Raw genomic sequence first — 19,905 nt, forward strand, 5'->3', positions numbered from 1 at the left:
CCAGCCCCTCCCCACCTGTCCCTTTTCCGGGTTTATTAAGTCCAGGGGCTTGTCCCTGTGGCATCTTGGCCTGGCGGGCAGCATCGAGAGGAAAGTGGCTGAGTTCTGAGTGTTCTTCCTCACCTTGGGCCACTGCACGGCTGCGGCTCGGGCTCAGCCCCGCCCCCTGTGGCCATCTGCCTGTGACTCGCTACCCCTCTCGGGAAATGCTGTCCCATGGGTAAGTCCCCTGCTCTGCTTGTGTATTATGGTCCTCTGTTCATTTGGGAGGGAGGGGCAGTATTCCTGCTCACTCCTGACAGGTGTGTGACCACGAGCACGACCTGCCTCTGCCCCCTGCCCTGGGTCGGCTTCCCCGAAAGATGTCAGGAACTCCGGGCTCATTCGTAGCCCTCTGCACCACCCCCCCCTTCTCTAGCACTTTCTCCCTGACAGATGCATATTTCTTCTCACCATTGCATTTCTCCCTTCACCCTCTGGTCCCCTGCTTCTGCCATCTGCTTAGGATCTGTCCCCCTGGGGAGCCCATGTCACCTGAATGAAACATTACACGTCTGAAAGGCAAATCTGAGAAGGCTCCCCTGTTCCCACTAAACTTCCCAGTATCCTTCATTCAGATTTCCTTCAGTTTCCCTGCACTCCTCTGCATCAGTTCATTCAACAGATACCTGTTGAGCATCTGTTATACGCCAGGTGCTTTTTAAGGTGCTGCCAATACTGTAGCAAACAAGAGAGACATGGTCCCTGCTCTCAGGAAGCTTCACTCACTCCAGTGAAGGTGACAGACTGCCCAAGGAACCCACTAAGTAGGATAATTGCAGGTTCTCAGAAGTGTTACCCAGAAAATGAAACAGCTTCACGTGCTAGTAAGTGACTGCGGTGCCAGTGGCGTCACTGGCTGGAGGGGGCAGGGAGGGCTTTCCTGAGGAGGTGACACAGGAGATGTGACCTGGAGGGGGAGCCAGGCTCCAGTGCCCCTGGGCGGAGGGAACGGCCAGTGCAAAGGCCCTGCTGTGAGAGCAAACTAAAGGACAGTGCCTGCAGCAGAGCAGGCCAGTGGGGAGGGCCGGGACAGACCAGGCCTTGCTGGAGTTCGGATGCTCCAGTGAGGACCTGCTTGGCGTGTTGGTGAGTTGATGGGTTGGTCACCCCCGAGTCCTGCAGGTTCTTGCTTCTCACACTGACATCTGCCCTGGGGTGGGCCCTGCCTCCCCCAGTGCACACCTTGTCTCCTTCAGCCCTGATGTCAAGGTTTGGATTGAGTTGCCTGGTCCCTGATCCCTTCCGCACTCCCGCCTCGGTCGTTTTCCTACCACGTGGTTGGCAAGGCCTCTCCTGGGGCAGAGTCCTTCCTTGGGTCCCCAGCCTGCCCCTGTGAGACCCTCTGCCGTGGGTCCCAGCCTCTGAGAGCAGCTCAGCTCAGCCACAGGGCCCTGCTCACACGCAGCGCTGCCACAGTGGGTCCTGTGCCTGCCACCCGGGTGCCTTTGCAGATCCTGCCTCTGCAGGAGCGCCGGCCCCTGTGGCCTCCTCATGGGCTGTGCCAGTGCCCTGCCTCCTCCAGCAGTGGCTGGTGTGGTGGGAAGGGCCGTGGCCTCACATCAGACAGCCTTGGTTGGTTTGTTGCCTTCCCCTTACTAGCTTGTGACCTTGGGCAAGTTACTTCTCTGAGGCTTAGTTTTTGTTTCTAAAATTGGGCTAATGAGACCTACTAATAATGTTGGCCTGTGGATTAATAATGTCACATAGAAGGTGTTCGTGCCAAAAACTTACTTCGTATTGGTCTTTTGTATCAGTATTTGGGAAATATTGTTAAGCTCATTTATCAGGTAGGGATACTGAGGCTCAGGGAACTTCAAGAACTTTCTACATATTATTTCACCTTCTTTGCTCTTCCAGACTGCCTGTCTTTCTGCATCCCCCTTGATCTTCATCTCTACCTTTATTTCCTTGCTTTCCAAGTGAATAATTTTCTCTTCAGAATTAGTAGACCCTTACTTTTGTAACTCTCAGCTTCCTTGAGCCTGTTTTCCTCCCTTAAAAAAAAATTCAGAAAAATAACTCCTACATCACAGGGATGTCTGAGGCCCAAATGGGATTGTGTGTGTGTGTGCAAGTGCTCTGTGAACTCCAGAGCACTTAATGTCAAGGGAAGGGAGGTGCTTCTTATTTATTTTCGTGCCAGAGGACAGCAGAGATAGTACATCTCATCCTGGTGTCTGCCTGTCTTCTGGCTTGACCCCCTTCAGAGAAATGCCTGCTGCTTCCGTGGTCAGGAGTTTCTGGGTTCTTAGTTAGTTTCTCTCCACCAAGTGGTGTAAAAGCTTCAGAAGGAGAGTGGCCTGTGGCCAGGGTGCAGGGAGTGTTCAGTGTCGAGCATGGACCTGCAGCTTCGTGTGTGGTCAGGATGTGGTGTCCATGTGTGGGTGTTTGCACCCAACCAGGTACGTGCGTAGATGGACGTGGATACGGTGAGGTGTACGTAGTGGGGCTGTGTGTGCATAAGTGGATGCTAGTGTGCTTGTGTGTGCGCGCGTGTGTGTATACTCATCTGTATATGACGAGTAGGGTGCGCATGTGTAGGACCGGACCTGGGCTTGTGACCAAGTATGTGCATAGGTCTGGATGAGCTTGGTTATTGGACACATACTCTGTGCGAGGCATGGTGCTAAGTTTTGACCCCTTGGAGGTGAGCCAGACTGGCAGCGGACGCCCTGTGGTGGAGAAGGCGATGTCCACCTCCTTCCTGCCCCCTACTGTGGGGGTGAGTTCATGGTCTTTCAGGGCAGCTGTCCAAGACTGGAGGTAGTCAGTGTTAGACCATGCAATAAACAGACCAAGCAAGGCTCCCAGGGCCCCAGAAAGAGGTGGAAAAAAGAAGCCCTTCTTGGGGTGGGGGGGGAAATTGATGTTCAAAAAATGATAAAGGAGCCAACATAAGAAAATAGACTTTGGTTGGGCTTGAGCACTTTGTTATTTATTTTCCTTACTTTTTGAGGCACAGCATACGTCACGTGCATGAATATTGAACATCACATTTATTCCGTCCGTGTGTACACCACCCAGATCGCGATGTAGAGCATGCCCAGTACCGCAGAAGTGTCCCAGGAGTTGCCATCTCCCAGTCAGTTTACTTATTTTTATAAAGGTAATACGTGCCCGTGATATAACCTTCAAAAAGGTGGAAGGGAGAAGGAAAGGTCCCTCCCAGCCCTCTCCTCCAGCCACCTGGTCCCCCTCCCTAGGGAAGCCACCAACAGGAGTTTCTTGCGTCTGTTTCGTTGGGCTTCTTTCCTCTTGCTTTGGTTTGTATTTGGAATTACAGGGAGCATGGCAAGCTTTTAGTGTTTAGGGCCTCTCCAGGTCAACCGGCCCTGAGAATAAGCCCTGGAAGGCCCTGCGCCCCCAGCCCCAGTCCCAGGAGACAGGCCTCTGGTCAGAGTCCTGAACTCCAGTGGATTCAGACCGGACCCCCTTGGCAAGAACCTACAGCTCAGGCATAGGGTGGACGCACCCATGGGGGCTGGTGGCTCCGCCCACACCTGCTTCCGTAGGTCTGCTCCTTACCTGACTGCAGGGTTGGGGCCAGATGGATGGGCCAAAGCCTGAGGACAAGAAGCAGAGAAGGTGCAAGTTGTACAGGGCATAGGGGTCATTCTGTCTATCCCTCTGCCCCAGGGCACCTCTTCAGCTATGTGTGTCAAGGGAGGGGAGGGCATCCCTCTGTAGGCATCTTCCTGGCCTTGGCAATTACGGAGTCTCCCCCTCCCACTGCGACCCTAATGGAAGAGTCTCCCAACCTCTGTTCTTCAGTTTTTATTTTTATTTTACTTTTTAAAATATTTATTTATTTATTTTTTGGCTGCGTCAGGATTTAGTTGGGGCATGCGGGCTCTTTGCTTAAGTTGCGGTGCGTGTGCGGGCTTCTCTCTAGTTGTGGCACGCGTGGCATGTGGGATCTTAGTTCCCCAACCAGGGATCGAACTGGCGTCCCCTGCATTGCAAGATGGAGTCATTTTTTTTAAATTTATTTTTAATTATTTTATTTTATTTATTTGTTTTTGGCTGCATTGGGTCTTCGTTGCTGCACGCGGGCTTTCTCTAGTTGCGGCGAGTGGGGCTACTCTTTGTTGCGGTGTGCGGGCTTCTCACTGCGGTGTCTTCTTTTGTTGCAGAGCATGGGCTCTAGACACGTGGGCTCAGCAGTTGTGGCTCGCAGGCTCTAGAAAGCAGGCTCAGTAGTTGTGGCGCACGGGCTTAGTTGCTCTGCAGCATGCGGGATCTTCCCAGACCAGGGCTCGGACCCGTGTCCCCTGCATTGGCAGGCGGATTCTTAACCACTGCACCACCAGGGAAGCCCCAGCTCTTTACTTTTTTATTGGAGTACAGTTCCAACCTCTGTTCTTTGAAGCCCTGAGTCCTGGCATACAGTAGCTAAAATCACCGGCTTTGGAACCAGGCCGTCTGGTTTGCATCCTGGCACCGCCACTTACTGACTGTGTGACCCTGGGCGAGCTCCCTACACGCCCTGAGCCCCAGGTTCCTTGTCTGGAAAATGGGGATAACGAAGGTACATGCTTCAGGGGGCTATGGTGATGACACATCAGATAAGGCATGTAAATATCATACAGGACAGTGCCTGGCATACAGACTCCATTAGTGACAGTTGCCACCATCACCATCATTGGTGGCATGGACCAGGGAAGGCTGTGTGGAAGTGGCTGGCGGAGCAGGAGTAGACGGCGCGTGACTGGGTGGCTTCCCACGTGCCGAGCATGATCTGCGCCCGGAGTGCGCCAGGCGCACGTGTGTCCTTACTTGGGTGTCCCCCCATGTATGGAGGGCCTCACTCCCGAGGCCTTTGATGACAGGCGTGTGGGAAGTGGGCCCCCCCGCGCCCACTGCCACCCCGCGCAGCTTCTCCCCACTCTGCTCTAAAACGAGAAGTACAGTGAGTTCCCCCAAGGGGTCGGCCGCGCCCCTTCCTGTCCCCGCCCTGCCGGCTGCCCCAGGCCAGTGGAGTGGCAGCCCCAGAACCAGGACGGCAGTGGTGAGGTGACCTGGGCGCTGAGAGCCTCGGGAGGCTTAGCCCCAGCGTTCTCCACCTGCCCGGACTCAGCAGCTCCACCCTGTTGCCTGCACCCCCTTCCCCCCGGGCACCCCCAGGATGGTGAGGTAAGGGCCGGGGACCCTGGGTAGGCAGGAGGTGGGGTGCCCCAGGGCCCTCTCCTCACTGCCCTCCTGGCCTCCCAGGTGGTTTCACCGAGACCTCAGTGGGCTGGATGCCGAGACCCTGCTCAAGGGCCGAGGGGTCAACGGGAGCTTCCTGGCTCGGCCCAGTCGCAAGAACCAGGGCGACTTCTCCCTCTCCGTCAGGTGGGTGGCCCGAGGCTCTAGCAGGGGCCAGGACTTGGCCTCTCACTCTGGTTGCCCAGGCCCCAGCACGCCCCGGCCCTGTGTGTGTCCACCCCGCCCCCGTGTGCGCTCCCTGCCCAGGACCCCCGCCCATCCCCCACGCCGTCCCCACCTCCGCTCTCGTATCCACCGGCGTCACCTCCGCCCGGTGCCCTGCAGGGTGGGGGATCAGGTGACCCACATTCGGATCCAGAACTCGGGGGATTTCTACGACCTGTATGGAGGGGAGAAGTTCGCGACGCTGGCGGAGCTGGTGGAGTACTACACGCAGCAGCAGGGCGTCCTGCAGGACCGCGATGGTACCGTCATCCACCTCAAGTACCCGCTGAACTGCTCAGACCCCACCAGTGAGAGGTGAGGGGCTTCGCGCCCTGGCCCAGCCCACGGAGAGGAGGGCTGGCCTCCACCCCAAGTGCCCCTCCCCCCCCCGCCCCCGCCCCCGCTCCTTCTCAGGGCTCTGTGGGGCCTCTTCCCTCCATGTGATCCTGGGGCCCCTTTCCATCAACCACTGAGGAAGCAAGAGAAGGTCACCTCGCCCTTCTCCAGGGTCCCTGTCTGCCAGCAGCGCAGGCTCTACTAGTGTCCGAGAGGCCACTCCTCGTGGCTGTGTTCCCAGCAGTCTGGCTCTGTTGTTAGAAAGAGCTTCTTCTTACCTGGAACAGAATCTGCCCTCCTGTAACTGTTCCCTCCCCAGCAGGGGTTAATACAGGGACAGGCTGATGTTGAGGAAGAGCGTAGGGGCCAGCGTTTATGAGGACACTTAGTGCCTCATCTCAGCAACCCGTGAGGACGGGTCTGCCCTCTTGGGCTGGGTGGAGCTGGACGAGTCCCTTGACCAGAACCCAGATCATTGAAAACTGTGTGATGGGTGTGTAAGGGGCCTAGTACCTGGGCACAGGGTAATACTCCAGGCATCTTTTTGGCTCCAAAGATGTGGTCCCCAAAACTGGGTTGGCTACTTCCCATGCAGTCTCCCCAGTGCACGGGTGGAGGGTGGTGGGACCCTAACACTCGGCAGGACATGGTGGCTCATGTTATAGCTTCATCTCCATGACAGCTCCCATTGAGGGGAAGGGCAGCTGAACAACTCTGGGTTTTTTTTTTTTCACACTCCTAGGGCCAAGTCAGCTTGCCCTTGTCCTGTATTTGTGTATCGACTGTTGAAATGATTCTGAACTTGGATTCTGTCCGCTTTCAGTCTCTCTGACATGCATGCCTCCCAGCGCACATTCATATTGTTTTCAAGTCAGTGATTGAAACTTAGCCCTGGATGAGGCTGAGATAAAGGCCCTGGGGCCCCCCCCTGGAGACCTCTTTCCCGTGAACGTGAAGCCACTGATCCCCTTCCTGTGAAGCTACCTCTTCTAGGAGGGAAGCCACATTGATGACCTTGCTGGTGGCTGCCCTTTCTTGCCCTTTTCCTGCACCCCACCTGCAACATTCATGCGGATTTTCCACCCAGACTCTCTTGAGCTCTTCATGTCCTGGCTTCCTCCTCGTCCTGGCCAGGATCTGCCCTGCTGGCTGCTGCAGGAAGAGGGTGGAGCTGGAAGAGGGATGGAGCTGAGCAGACCCCCTGGGAGGGGCCTGAGGCCTGGGTTCCAACTGGGGCTGGGAGAAGTCGAGGACCGAGGATCCAGGGAATCAAGACCAGGGCAGCTGACTCCAAGAGGCCCTTTTGGTTACCCGTGCCAGGAGGCCTGGGCTCACCCTTGACCCTGGGAGTGTGTGGAGGAGGCTCTTTCTCCAAACCTCCACTTGTGTTCTCGCAGCTGCCCCACCCCCTCTGTGGGAATTTGCATTTGTCCCCTCACTGGCTAGCTCTCCCCTGTGGTCAGCCTGACATTTGCATGGAAACTTCCTCATCCTGGGGCCCGGGGGAAGCGGGTTAGCCCCCTCTCCATAGCCCTGGGGACCTGGCCTATCCCCGAGTGATGGGATGGGGTGGCCCAGGGGGTCCTGGACAGGGCAGGAGACTCTGGAAGTCTCTGAGCTGCAGTCTCCTTGGGGCAGGAGTGAGATGGGGCGGGACAGACTGGCCCCCTCCCTCCTTCTCCCCGTTCCTGCGGTTGGAAAATGCCCCCCCTCCCCTGGTCCCTGGGCTGAGGAAACCTCACAACCTCACTTCTCACTCTCTCCCCAGAAGGAGTTTTGTGTTTTTTCCATCACGTGGTTTCCTGTGGGGCTGGGCATTGCGGGGCTACAGTTTCCTCCTGGGAAGGGGGTGTGCTTTGGGGAAAGGTCCTAGTTCTGCTTTCTGCCCCTCTGAGCCCCTCTGAGCCCCTCTAACAGCTCGTTCAGTGACATTATCCCAGGCACCCCAGAGCCCCCAAACCACTCTTACCCAGCGAGGTTGTCTGCCTTCCCGCACCCCTGGGGGACTTCTCCCCATTATGCCTCCCTTGTGACTTCCGTCTCTCCCATCCCCAGCACTCTCTGTGGTCTGGCCTCTGCATTTGTTCCCCTAGCCCAGCCCTGTCTTTCATGGAGACCCTTCCTGGATTTCTCCCCTCCAAGTATTCTGGATATGGCCTGCCTGTCTGCCTTTGTCTTAAACTTTCAGAGGTGGGCCTGCTTAGAAGTCCTGAGGCTCGCCTCTTATCAGCAAGGGCCTTGGGCCAGTGTGCAATCACCCAGCCTCAGTTTCTTCATCTGCAGAATGGGTAGTATCTACCTCTCAGCATTTTTGTGATGGTGGTGGGTTTGAAAGCATATAGCAGAGTGCCTGCACGTGGCAGGTGCCCGGTTTCCCTGCCCCCTCCGTGAATGTCTACCCAGCACCTGCCCCTGGCCTCGGTCTCACCTCCCCGGGTGCTGTCTTCTCTAGGTGGTACCATGGCCACATGTCTGGAGGGCAGGCAGAGACACTGCTGCAGGCCAAGGGTGAGCCCTGGACTTTTCTCGTGCGTGAAAGTCTCAGCCAGCCTGGAGATTTTGTGCTGTCCGTGCTCAGCGACCAGCCCAAGGCTGGGCCGGACTCCCCTCTCAGAGTCACCCATATCAAGGTCATGTGTGAGGTAAGGCATCTGGGTAGTGGGGCGGCATCCTGCTGGGGGTCCATCTGTGCGCCAGCGTTGCCTGTGGGGAGGGTCAGCCCGGGCTTCGGTCTGAGGCTGGGGGTCCAGGGAGGGAGACTCGGGTCCCGAGAGGTGGCCTGACTCGGCCCCCCTCAGGGTGGACGCTACACAGTGGGCGGTTCGGAGACCTTCGACAGCCTTACGGACCTGGTGGAGCATTTCAAGAGGACGGGGATCGAGGAGGCCTCGGGCGCCTTCGTCTACCTGCGGCAGGTGAGGGGTGGGCCAGGCTGCCTCCTTCCTTCCCCTGAGCTTCTGAGCTCTAGAAGCGGCTGACTTCTCGCCCTCCCTCGCCCCAGCCGTACTACGCCACGAGGGTGAACGCAGCTGACATTGAGAACCGGGTCTTGGAACTGAACAAGAAGCAGGAGTCGGAGAACACAGCCAAGGCTGGCTTCTGGGAGGAGTTTGAGGTGTGTGAGGGGAACAGCAGGGCAAAGGGCCTGGGGTCCCAGGCAGACCCCGTGCCCTCTCTCCCCACCCCTTCCACTGATCTGCCCCACGTCCTCGCCACCCGTGGATGGCCTTCTCCAGGGCCTGGGGCTCCATTTCCCCCTCTTGCCCCACAGAGTCTGCAGAAGCAGGAGGTGAAGAACTTGCACCAGCGGCTGGAAGGGCAGCGGCCAGAAAACAAGAGCAAGAACCGTTACAAGAACATCCTTCCGTGTGAGTGCCCTGTCCCTGGGCAGCCTCCAGCCCTCCCACAGCCACTCGCCTAGGAGACTCCCCTTCCGCCGGCTGGCCTCGCCCCATCTCAGAAGCTCTCTTCCCCCAGCTCGAGGGGGGACCCCTCTCCACCTGCAATAGCCTCCCCTCCTCCAAAAAGCCTCTGCTCCTCCCAGAGGGGCCTCCGGCACCCCCCCACCCCCTTCTTCCTCTGTAAACCTCCAGCCCCACCCCACACAGATCCCTCCCCCCATACAGATCCCCCATCCCTACCTGCCCGCAGGGCTCTGAGAGCTCGTGGCTTCTGGGCAAGAAAGGCCTGGAAACTCAGGAAGGGTCTGACCCACACCTTTCTTGCTTCCTCTCTGCTCGCTCCCAGTCGACCACAGCCGAGTGGTCCTGCAGGGACGCGACAGTAGCATCCCTGGGTCCGACTACATTAACGCCAACTACGTCAAGGTGGGTGTGCCCGCCGGTCATGGGGGAGGGGGGGCTGGGCCCTGGGGACCCCCGTTCGTGGGGGGGCTGGGTCCAAACATGCACGGGCGAAGCCAGAGCTGTTGCCTTGGGTGGCTGAGTGTGGCAGGGGTGCGAGGGGCTCACAGTCCTGCGTGTCTCTGCACCCACGTCCAGAACCAGCTGCTAGGCCCTGATGAGAATGCTAAGACCTACATCGCCAGCCAGGGCTGCCTGGAGGCCACAGTCAACGACTTCTGGCAGATGGTGTGGCAGGAGAACACCCGTGTCGTCGTCATGACCACCCGGGAGGTGGAGAAGGGCCGGGTAAGCCGAGCCACGTGCCATGAGCCCCCCAGTGGTCGTCCGCCACCATTAAGCCAAAGAGACTTGGGGCACCTCGGAGGGCAAGGGTCCTACCTTGTTGGGAAACTGAGGCACAAGGTCTGGGTACACGCTGACTCCCGGATCCCCGCTTCCCACCCTGGGCTCCCCTGACCACCAGACCCAGATTTCCAGTGGCCTCTTTCCTTAAAGTGTCCCTCTGTTCCGCTCTGGGCAGCAGCCCTTCCTGTCCTCTTGGCCTCATAATACTGTCTGGAGTCAGCCCCAAACCCTCATGCCACAGGCAAGCTACCTCCCTGCCTGCAGGCTGCCCCCTTCCCACGGCACCCTCTGCAGTGGAGTGGCCATGACCCGTGCAGAGCACACACTGCACCAGGCTGCTCCCTCTGAGAACCCTGCCGTGGCTCCCAGCTGCCTTCAGAGCAGTCACACTGCCGGACCTGGCGCTCAGGCCTGGTGGCTGCCCTCCAGCCCTCGCTGCCTCTGACCGGCCAGGGTCCCTAAGGTTTCCATGCCTCTGCACGAGCTCATTTCCGCTAGGGACTGACTTCCTGGCTCTGCACTCTCTCTGCCTCACAGACTCCTCGCTTTTTCTTTTTTCCTTCCTTTCTTTCTTTCTTTCTTTTCGGTTGCATTGGTTCTTCGTTGCTGCGTGCGGGCTTTCTCTAGTTGCAGCGAGCGGGGGCTACTCTTCGTTCGTTGCAGTGTGCGGGCTTCTCATTGCAGTGGCTTCTCTTTGTTGCGGAGCACGGGCTCTAGGCACGCGGGCTGCAGTAGTTGTGGCATGTGGACTCAGTAGTTGTGGCTCACGGGCTCTAGAGCGCAGGCTCAGTAGTTGTGGCGCACGGGCTTAGTTGCTCCGCGGCATGTGGGATCTTCCCGGACCAGGGCTCGAACCCGTGTTCCCTGCATTGGCAGGTGGATTCTTAACCACTGTGCCACCAGGGGAGCCCGACTCCTCGTTTTGTGAAGACCCAGCTCAAATGCTCCCTCCTCTGTGAAGCTGTCCCTGATTTCCTCCGTTCCCAAGAGGGAGGATTAGTCTCTCCCTCCCCCCGGCTCCTCAGCGGCTCTGGTTCCCCGCTCACCTATCTCTCTGTGAGCTCCTGTAGGCACAGGGGCATAGGCTGCGTCTTACTTGTGTCTAACTCCAGCCCGGTTTGCACAGCTTCAGTTTCAGTGCGTGTGCCAGCCAACGTGCACTGAATGACTTGTTAAGTGGCTGGTGAGGTCTCACCACCTGTAAGAGGCCGAGCCAGGCCCTATGTCTCTGACTCTTGGCCATTTAATCTGTTCATCCATTGGATGCTGACGGGGCCAGCGCCAGGGACTCAGGCCCTGCTCGAGGTGGGCACAGGCCTGAGTCCCCACCTTTACCCTCCCTTTTCAGAACAAATGTGTCCCATACTGGCCAGAGGTGGGCACTCAGCACGTTTATGGACTCTACGCTGTAACCAACTGCAGGGAACACGACGCAGCTGAGTACAAACTCCGCACCTTACAGGTCTCCCCGCTGGACAATGTGAGTGGCCCCTGCCCCATGCCCGGGGCCCTCCTCACACCTGTTCTCTTTGGTTGGGTCGAATGAGGCCATGCGTGGGAGCAGGGGGCACTGACTATGTCCTTGACCCAGGGGGACCTGGTTCGGGAGATCTGGCACTACCAGTACCTGAGCTGGCCTGACCACGGGGTCCCCAGCGAGCCTGGGGGTGTCCTCAGCTTCCTGGACCAGATCAACCAGCGGCAGGAAAGTCTGCCTCACGCAGGGCCCATCATCGTGCACTGCAGGTGAGAATAAGAATGATGATGATGTTATTATTAATAATAATCATCAAAGTAGTAGCTGGCAAGTGAGTACTGCCGAGTGCCGTGTGCACTTGTAAGCAGTTGACATATTAACTCATCTAACGCCCCCCCTGGCCTCCACCTCTTCTGGGTTCCCTGATGCTGTTTTTTGTTTTGTTTTGGCCATGCCGTGTGGCGTGTGGGATCTCAGTTCCCGCGCCAGGGATGGAACCCGCGCCTCCTGCATTGGGAGTGAGGAGTCTTAACCTCTGGACCACCAGGGAAGTCCCTGGGTTCCCTGATGACTCCAGACCCATGGGTGGAGCTTAAGCTTGAACCAAGCCCATTGTTTGATCCTGTGCCTGGTGGGGTGGGCTTCCTCAGAGACTTCCCTGGATGTAGCATCTAGTCCAACCCTGCCACATACAGATGAGGAAACAGGCCCAGCCTCTTGCCAGGTCACCGCTGGTCAGTGGGGGAGCCTGGAGCAGGGCTCACGGTAGACCCAGGTCCTGGTCACTCCTGTTTTCTCAGACGCGCCTACCCAGCCGGTGTTTCTGGTATTTCTCCTTGGGGTTGGTGTAGCTCCCCATCCCTTCTCTTTTCCATCTGCAGCCCTGGCGGCAGGCTGAGGCTTCTTCATTGCTGCAACCTATCTCTCCCTTCCCGCCAGTGCCCCCAACTCAGCCCTTGGGCTTATGCTCCACTGGCTCCACTGGAGACCCTCATGTTCATGATCAGGAGACCCCATTCCTACTAAGGGGGGAAGCTGAGGGGTCAGCAAGGAGGAGCAGGTGTCCCATCAGGCCTGAGGGGGATGGGAGGCAGCAGGCACAGGGTCCCGGACAGACTTGCTGCTCAAAATTCCAGCTCCTCCACTCACCGGCTGTGCGATCTTGGGCAAAGGACTTCCCTTCTCTGACCCCCGGATTCTTGTCCGTAAAATCAGGGTCTTATAGGGTTGTTGTGAGTGTGAGACCCTCTCACTGTGTCTGGAATACAGTAAATGCCCAAGAATGGGAACGGTTAATGCTTTAATAACTCACGTCAGGCAGGGAGTGGGGAAATGGGAATCTGCTCTGTCCTCTTCCCTTCCAGCTCCCTCCACGTGACCCCGGGGCCGTGAGGGCTGGGGCTTCCTCCTTCTGCCCCACCAGCAATTGTGCGTCCTGGGGCAGGGCCGGGGGGCTGCGTCTGGAGGTGCCCCCCACGTGCTGCCTCAGGGACTCTGCCTCCAGGCCGTTCCCCCCCCCACTTCTTGAAATCCCCATGGCCTTAATTTAGACGTTACAGGAAGGAAGTGGGTGAGGGGGTGTTATTTTTGACAATCTGGGTTTGAAATTAGACAGTGCAACTCAGGGCATTGGCCTGACTGGCCTAGCCGAGGGGGTGGCACTGGGGTCTGTGTGCGGTCCTGAGGCTCCTGGGGTCTGTTGCAGCAGAGGGTGGGGAGAAGGCAGACTTCCTGCTGCGATGCTCCCCCAAGTTGCCTGAGCCCGGTGGCTCCCGAGGCCTGCTGTCTTGGACGCTGCCCTTGCCCTGCCATCAGGATCTGAAGAAAAAGGGAAATGGAGCCTTGCCGAAAGATGCTCCCAAGGCGAGGAGGGCAGCCTCGCTGGGGCCAAGGCTGTGGGAGCGGGCCGGGGAGGCCCAGAGTACCAGGGGAGCAGGCAGGATGTGGTCGGGGAACGGGGTCCCAGACCTCCTGGGGTGGGGGGCAGAGTGAGGAGTGGAAGCAGGCGGTGGAGTGTGGTGCTGGGAAGGAAAGTGATGGGTGTCTGGGGAGCAGCGTCTTAGCACTTGAGAGCCAGCTTCTGCCCCCAGATCCCTTGGCTGGAGTGATGAGCACGGGTGCAGAGTTGGGCAGACTTCCACCCTGCCTACCTTCCCAGTGACCCTGCCTGGTTCCCTAAGCCCCGCCCCTGCCGGTGCTGTGCTGACACCCCGCCCCCGGGCCCCCCTGCCCTGCCGCCGCTTCCCGGCTAGTGCAGGCTGGGCCTCTGATGGTGCCCCTCCTCTCCGCAGCGCCGGCATTGGCCGCACCGGCACCATCATTGTCATCGACATGCTTATGGAGAGCATCTCCACCAAGGGTGAGGGTGACCTGTGGGAGATGCGGGGCAGGTGGGGGAGCGGCCCCCCGTGTCCACCACCTCTGCCCAGGGCCTGACGTCCAGCTGCCCTCCCTGCCAGGCCTGGACTGTGACATCGACATCCAGAAGACGATCCAGATGGTACGGGCCCAGCGCTCGGGCATGGTGCAGACGGAGGCGCAGTACAAGTTCATCTACGTGGCCATCGCCCAGTTCATCGAAACCACCAAGAAGAAGCTGGAGGTCATGCAGGTGCGGGCAGAGCATGGCCTGGAGGGGCCGAGGGGGGCAGTGGGCATTGCCCGGTGCTGCTGGGACCACTGGCCTCCCACCACATTTCTTCCCACAGTCCCAGAAGGGCTGGGAGTCAGAGTACGGGAACATTACCTACCCCCCAGCCATGAAGAATGCCCATGCCAAGGCCGCCCGCACCTCCTCCAAGTGAGTGGCCCCACCTCCCACCTCCCAGCGTCTGCCCCTTTCTCTTCCCCAGCCCGACCCGTCCTTTCCAGGGAGGTTCGGGTTAAAGTTCAAGCTTGGTTCTTACAAGCTGTGCTCACAAGTGTCTCCTGAGTGCCCTCCCCGTGGGGCCTGTGCTAGGCACTGATGTGTGAGATGGAGCCTCTGCCCCCAAAGGAGCTTCTAGTCTAGTATAAGGACACTGTCAGGACTGGTCTCCTTGCTCTCCTGGCCTCAGTCTGCTCACCTGTGAGATGGGGGTGTCCCCGAGGGGCTGCTGGTGCCGGAGACCCCTGCCCTGTGTCCTGACTGCCCGCACCCACCTGCCCCGCCTGCAGACACAAGGAGGACGTGTATGAGAACGTGCACAGTAAGAACAAGAAGGACGAGAAGGTGAAGAAGCAGCGGTCGGCGGACAAGGAGAAGAGCAAGGGTTCCCTGAAGAGGAAGTGAGCTGGGCCCGTCCTGGGGCGGCCATGGTACGGCCCCTCCCTGGCCTGCCCTCAGGGGCCCCCAGGCTCGGTGCTCTCCCTGGGATGGACGGGGCGGCTGCGGCCTCACCCTGTCTTCCCAACCCAACCAGACCTGTGTCTTGTCCCCCCTCCAGGTCCAACCCCGTCTTATCCCTTCCTTCCCTGTCTCTGCAGCCTCAGCCCCGTCCCTGCAGAGGCCTCCAGTGGAAGACCCAGAGCCTGAACCTCGGAGCCTGGCCCCCATTCCATTGTAATTTAAATGGCCATGTCCCCACCTCCCTCTCCCCGCCCCTGTATATAGCCCAGCAAGGCCCCTGGCAGGGCCGGGCCCTTCTCTTGTAAATAAAGCCTCTAGGTCACTGTGTGTGGGTCTCTAACTGTGTGCCTGGGCGGGAGGGGAGGCGGGCAGGGAGTGCTACATGTGGACACAGAAGGCTGGGCCTTCACAGTCCGACACACGAGTGTGAGTGTGGGTCAGCTTCCGCCGTCTCGTCCCTTTAAAGTGGAGGATGATCCTGCAAGGGTGGTCGTGAAGATCACTGAGATCAGGGACGAGGAAATTCGTTATACTCTTGCTGTGTGTCAGGCGCTGTTGAAAAGACTAAAAGCGGTTATTGAACCGAGGTACCTGTAGCACTCCCGTTTTACAGTGGGAGAAACTGACACAGAGATTAAATAACTTGCTCGAGGCCACAGGACTATTGAGCAGTGAACCTAAGATTTTATTTTAACTCAGGCCTTCTGGCCTCAGAGCCTGCATTCCTGGAGACGCAGCCAGGGTCACCCCGAGGGGGACATAACCACATTCTCCGGCCCGGACTTCTACATCCAGGAGCTAAGAAGATGGATAACAACGGCCAGTTAACACAGGCCCAGGGCCAACCTCCCTCCCCCGGGCACCTGGTGTGCAAAGGAGCGCCACGCTCCTCCCTTTCTGGGGCTACTCAGAGCCCTTAGGCCCTTGGTCAGAGCTTCAGTTTTATTTTTGTTCGCTCTTCCCTCCCCCGGGTCCACAGTGGACAACAGCGACGATTCCTTCTTTGCGTTAAGGCTTTATGTTGGTTATGATGCTAGTCTCCTGGGGAGTTGAGCCTGAGAGAGTCTGACTTGGGAAGGCCCGGCTCCCTGCTGCTGGGCCCGCTGAGGCTGGGCGGTCGTTCACTCAGCATACACTTTGTTTATTGAGCGTCCCTGTGTCCCAGGCACTGGAGCAGTGCTGGGGCATGATGGTGAACCTGACAGTTCCTGTCCTGGTGGGAAGGCAGACCCAGAAACAGTCCACAAACATAGAATAAGTACAGACAAGAATTAAGAAGGACGCAAACAAAGGTGTGGGGGTGTTAGGGTGCGAGAAGGCAGAGCTGGGATTGGGCGACACAGCTCAGCTCCCAGGAGCTATCGCCCTCCAGGGGGTGCGTGGGTGGAGCATCACCTGTGGGCCTCAGGGCCCCTCTCCCAGCAACGCCCTTTCTATCCCAGCTTGAGCCACACAAAAGAAAGGCGGGTCCCATCCCCTCTCACCGCCCTCGGGCTGACTGCCCGGCGGCTGGGACTTGGACTCTCCAGGGCTGTGAGGTGGGTCCAGGGGCAGCTCTGCCCGGCGGGGTGCCCGGCCCCTCTGGAGAGCAGAGCCAGGGCTGCAGGAGAGCAGATCAGAACCTGAATCGGCCGGGTCAGTGCCGACGCTCCTGGCCAGCTTGGGACTCTTGGCGGGAGGGGGGGGCACCCCAATACTAAGGGTGAGGACAGAGAGGCGCCCCTGGGGGACCCGCCTGCCCTCCACACAGGTGGGCACCGGGCAGGGGCACAACCCAGTCCCTGCTGAGCTGAGCCCTCTCTGCCCTCAGGCTCTCGGGCAGGGGCCTGGGGGAAGGGGCTAGCCGGGGGTGGGAGTGGCCGTGGGGCGAGGCCAAGGAGGAAGGCGAAGGGGGCGAAGACAACCCGTCCCTCTGTCCCTCCGACACCAGGCTCCCTGGTCTGGGCCCCGGGGCAGAGGAGGCAGGTAGGAGAGGAGAGACCACGGCCGAGGGGCCGAGGGTCGGGGCCTGCCGGGGTGACCAGGCCTCAGAGGAGGCGCCTGCGGCTGGCGCTGGGAGGGAAGGGGTTAAGGCAGCGGGGGGTGCAGCCTATGGCTGGAGGACACACCTGTGCGCAGGGGCGGCGGGCGGGGCCCAGGTAGGAGCCTGCGCTGCCCGGCAGGCGAGAAGGAAGGAGGAAGAGTGGAGGCCAGGGCGGCTTCTAGGCCTTGACTCCCGAGCCTCGATTCCTCCTCCTCTCCACGGCCCTCGCTCCCTGGGGGGCAGGCGGCCTGGTGGCAGGTAAAGGCCGGCGGGAGAGGGGTCCTGGGGCTGAGTGAGGGACTGCTGGGGTGTGGGGGGGTGCTGAGGGTGGTGAGCTGGTGCCTGGGGGGCAGGGAGAGGCTGGCGGGGCGGGGAGGGGGCTCAGGGCGGGGAAGAGATGGGCGAGGGGCTTCCGAAGCCTTGACCCGGCCTCAGTGGATCAGCAACCCGGGATGGGCCTGGTGACGGCTGCCGGGCTCACCCGGAAGTGTCCCCGGGGACACGGGCGGTGGGGGAGGGGAGCCAGGGCTCCGCAGCTCCACCGGGCGCCTGGGCGAGGACTGCCGGCCCGTCCGGGCGGTGGGGTGGGGGCCCCCGTCTTACCCAGCAGTGTTTGGGTGCTGGTTGAGAGTCTCTAATACTGCCGGGTAATGATGGAGGCCCCTGCCCCGTGCCAGCGACGCCCACCGCCCCGGGCCCCCAGCACCCAGCTGGCCGTGACGCCCACTCCCGAGCCTCCCCCACCCTGGAGGCCCCTTCCTCTTGAGCAGAGGGTGCTGAGAAAGAGGTGGCCCTCGGTTGGCTGTTGGCTGCTTGCCCACGGAAGAGACACAATGGCCCCAGCCCCTCCCCCAACCCAGTGTGATTTGTCATCTGGAGGACCCAGAACCCACAGCTTGACCCTGAGCTGGGGATTGGCTCGCAGACTTTCAAAGGACCTCAGCGGGCCTGCGGCCAGGGTCCCTGGAGCGATGGCCGGCTTCAGCCCTGACGCCTGTGGCCGGCTCTGGGTCCATCTTCCAGCACAGTGTTGGATGGTCTAACGCTGAAGCTCCTAACACTGTCTGGTAAAGATGGCCCCCGGCCGGCGCCCTCGGCAGTGACCTTCACGGAGCCCTGAAGACCACGGAGGCCTCCAGACCAGCAACCTCTGACCTTTACCCTTGGGGAGGGGGGGTTAAGTCTCTAGGAAAGGTAAACAATGGGAGGAGACAAAATGGCTGCCTCGGAGACGCAGCGGCACTCGGGAACACGTTGGTTCTCTGGGCACCTCCATCCTCCTCCTGCCTCGGGAATGCGAAGGAAATAAAATGTGGATGGGACTTGGGCGGACTCGTTCTGCGCATTCACCTCTCACCTTGGGCTTCCAGTTCCTCAGGGCTGGGGCGGCCACATCTGCTTTGGTCTCCCCGTCCCTTTCATGACAACCTGCAGAGCAGGGGACAGTTAATCTACTTTCTTCAAAAACCGAAGCAGCTGAAGGTGAACCCAGGCCCTCTGCCCTCTAACCCCACCACTAAGAATTCCAGGATTCCTACCTACACTTTCGCCCCGGCACGGCTGGGGTGGCACGTGGGCACAGCCAGCGGCCTCGTTTCTCTACCGCCCAACGACCCTCAGTGAGGGCGGCGCCGGGAAGGGAGGAGGCGCCTGTCCCGTTGGGGGCCCAGGGCTGTGGGAGTGAAGAGCCCACCTCCAGAGGTCGAGCCCTGACTGAGAGACTGAAGTGTGGGTAGCCTGCAGCAGGCGACGGTCCGCCAGCCGTCTGAACACGTAAACCCCCTGATGAGCACAAGTGGTCTCCCCACAGCTGCATGGAGCCGTTACCAAGGAAGCAGCTCCTGTTGGGGTCATCAGATTTTTGGTCTAGCTCAGCAAAGCCACAGCTGCTCCAGCCTTTAAAAAAGGAGATGTTGGTAAGCAAAGGGCTGATGCGGTTTAGGAGGGAGGGGTGGGGAGTGCAGCTGGCCTCGGACTCCAGGACTCGCAGTTCCCACCCTGGGTCCTGTTCTGGATCCGGCTCAGGGCTTCCAGGGTGAGAGCGGCAGGCCCCGGCTCTCCCTACCTGCCCCGGCCGGTGTCCTCGCGCCCCCTGCTGGAAGAGACGAAGAAGGACCCAGGAGTGCTCGGTGTGAGCGTGCGCATGCGTGCCTCCCCAGCCCAGTTCAGACACCAGAGGCTTTGACTTCGGATTAAGTAATAAACATTTATTGAGAATCTCTGGGGTGGTGGTTGTTGCTTCTGACCACGAGGGAGGAACCAACCCTGAAGGAAATCACACAGTCCCAACACCTCTGGCCGACACAGGGAGGAAAGTCACTCCCCTGAAAATGGTCAGTCTTTGTTCACCCGAGAAGGGCTGGGAGGACAGATGCAGAAGAACCATCACTTGACGGTGGGGGCGGGGTAGGGCCCCAAGCTGGCTCCTCAAAAATCGGGGAAGAAAAAGATCCACTTCCTCCCTGAGGGTGGAGTTCTTGTTCAGCAGTTCATTTCTTACCCTTGATGAGGCTGTCACTGTGGAAATGAGACAGACGGTGACATTATTAGGGGGGATGTACCTGTGACAGGCAGAGCACCTCGGGCCACTCCCTCCTCAACTACCCTCCTCCCTGAATGTGTGGGTGGGGAGGTGAGAAAGGTGATGTGGTGGGGAAAAGGCAGGACCCCACAGAAACAAGGATGCACCATCAACTTACCTTCCCCTGTGGACGCCAGGTCACCAGATGAACAGGGAACACAGAACGACAAGAGAAAGGTACATGTGACTTGACAGTTTCATGCCCCACCCAACTCTAAACCCTCCTCCGCTCCCAAGAGAAAAAGACAAGCGCGTTGGAAGCCCGGAATCTCAGGCTCTGGGAAGAAGACTTGCTCCCTGGCCACTGCCATTTCTCACCCCTGCTTTCCCAGCATCCTTCCGTGCCCCAGAGCAGCTCCCGAGGAGGAACAGCCAGTATCATCTTTTACCACTTTTCACTTAAAAACTTTATAATTAAAGTGCTTTTTACGTGAATAATCCCACTGGATCGCATAAAATCAATCCTGTGAGATTCAAGTTAGGAATTGTCAACCA

The 19,905-nt window shown here is 59.2% G+C and overlaps 1 protein-coding gene across 3 annotated transcripts; it reads left to right on the forward strand.

The window, feature by feature from the left end:
• The first annotated feature begins 18 nt into the window (after nucleotides 1-18).
• On the forward strand, nucleotides 19-15,125 carry PTPN6 (protein tyrosine phosphatase non-receptor type 6). 3 transcript variants are annotated; one of them, XM_082849321.1, is made up of 16 exons: nucleotides 19-220; nucleotides 5,254-5,376; nucleotides 5,575-5,769; nucleotides 8,243-8,432; nucleotides 8,589-8,705; nucleotides 8,792-8,905; nucleotides 9,062-9,158; nucleotides 9,538-9,617; nucleotides 9,792-9,941; nucleotides 11,350-11,481; nucleotides 11,593-11,747; nucleotides 13,770-13,837; nucleotides 13,938-14,089; nucleotides 14,187-14,278; nucleotides 14,635-14,775; nucleotides 14,904-15,125. In XM_082849321.1, the coding sequence occupies exons 1-15, from the start codon at nucleotides 207-209 to the stop codon at nucleotides 14,747-14,749; spliced, it is 1,794 nt and encodes a 597-aa protein (XP_082705447.1). In that variant the 5' UTR covers nucleotides 19-206; the 3' UTR covers nucleotides 14,750-14,775; nucleotides 14,904-15,125. The 3 variants fall into 3 exon arrangements, with proteins under 3 accessions (XP_082705447.1, XP_082705446.1, XP_082705448.1); XM_082849320.1 differs by having other exon boundaries at nucleotides 21-220; nucleotides 14,944-15,125; XM_082849322.1 differs by lacking the exon at nucleotides 19-220 and adding an exon at nucleotides 5,056-5,175 and having other exon boundaries at nucleotides 14,944-15,125.
• Nucleotides 15,126-19,905: the final 4,780 nt, after the last annotated feature.

This window comes from Leucopleurus acutus (assembly GCF_964270905.1).
Source record: "Leucopleurus acutus genome assembly, chromosome: 11".
Taxonomy (NCBI): domain Eukaryota; kingdom Metazoa; phylum Chordata; class Mammalia; order Artiodactyla; family Delphinidae; genus Leucopleurus; species Leucopleurus acutus.

What these genes read in the sequence shown, in the direction of transcription:
- PTPN6 (XM_082849321.1), top strand. An exon ending in TTAACGCCAACTACGTCAAG is followed by an intron (nt 9,618 to 9,791) that starts GTGGGTGTGCCC and finishes ACCCACGTCCAG; the next exon opens with AACCAGCTGCTAGGCCCTGA. An exon ending in GCCGCCCGCACCTCCTCCAA is followed by an intron (nt 14,279 to 14,634) that starts GTGAGTGGCCCC and finishes CCCCGCCTGCAG; the next exon opens with ACACAAGGAGGACGTGTATG.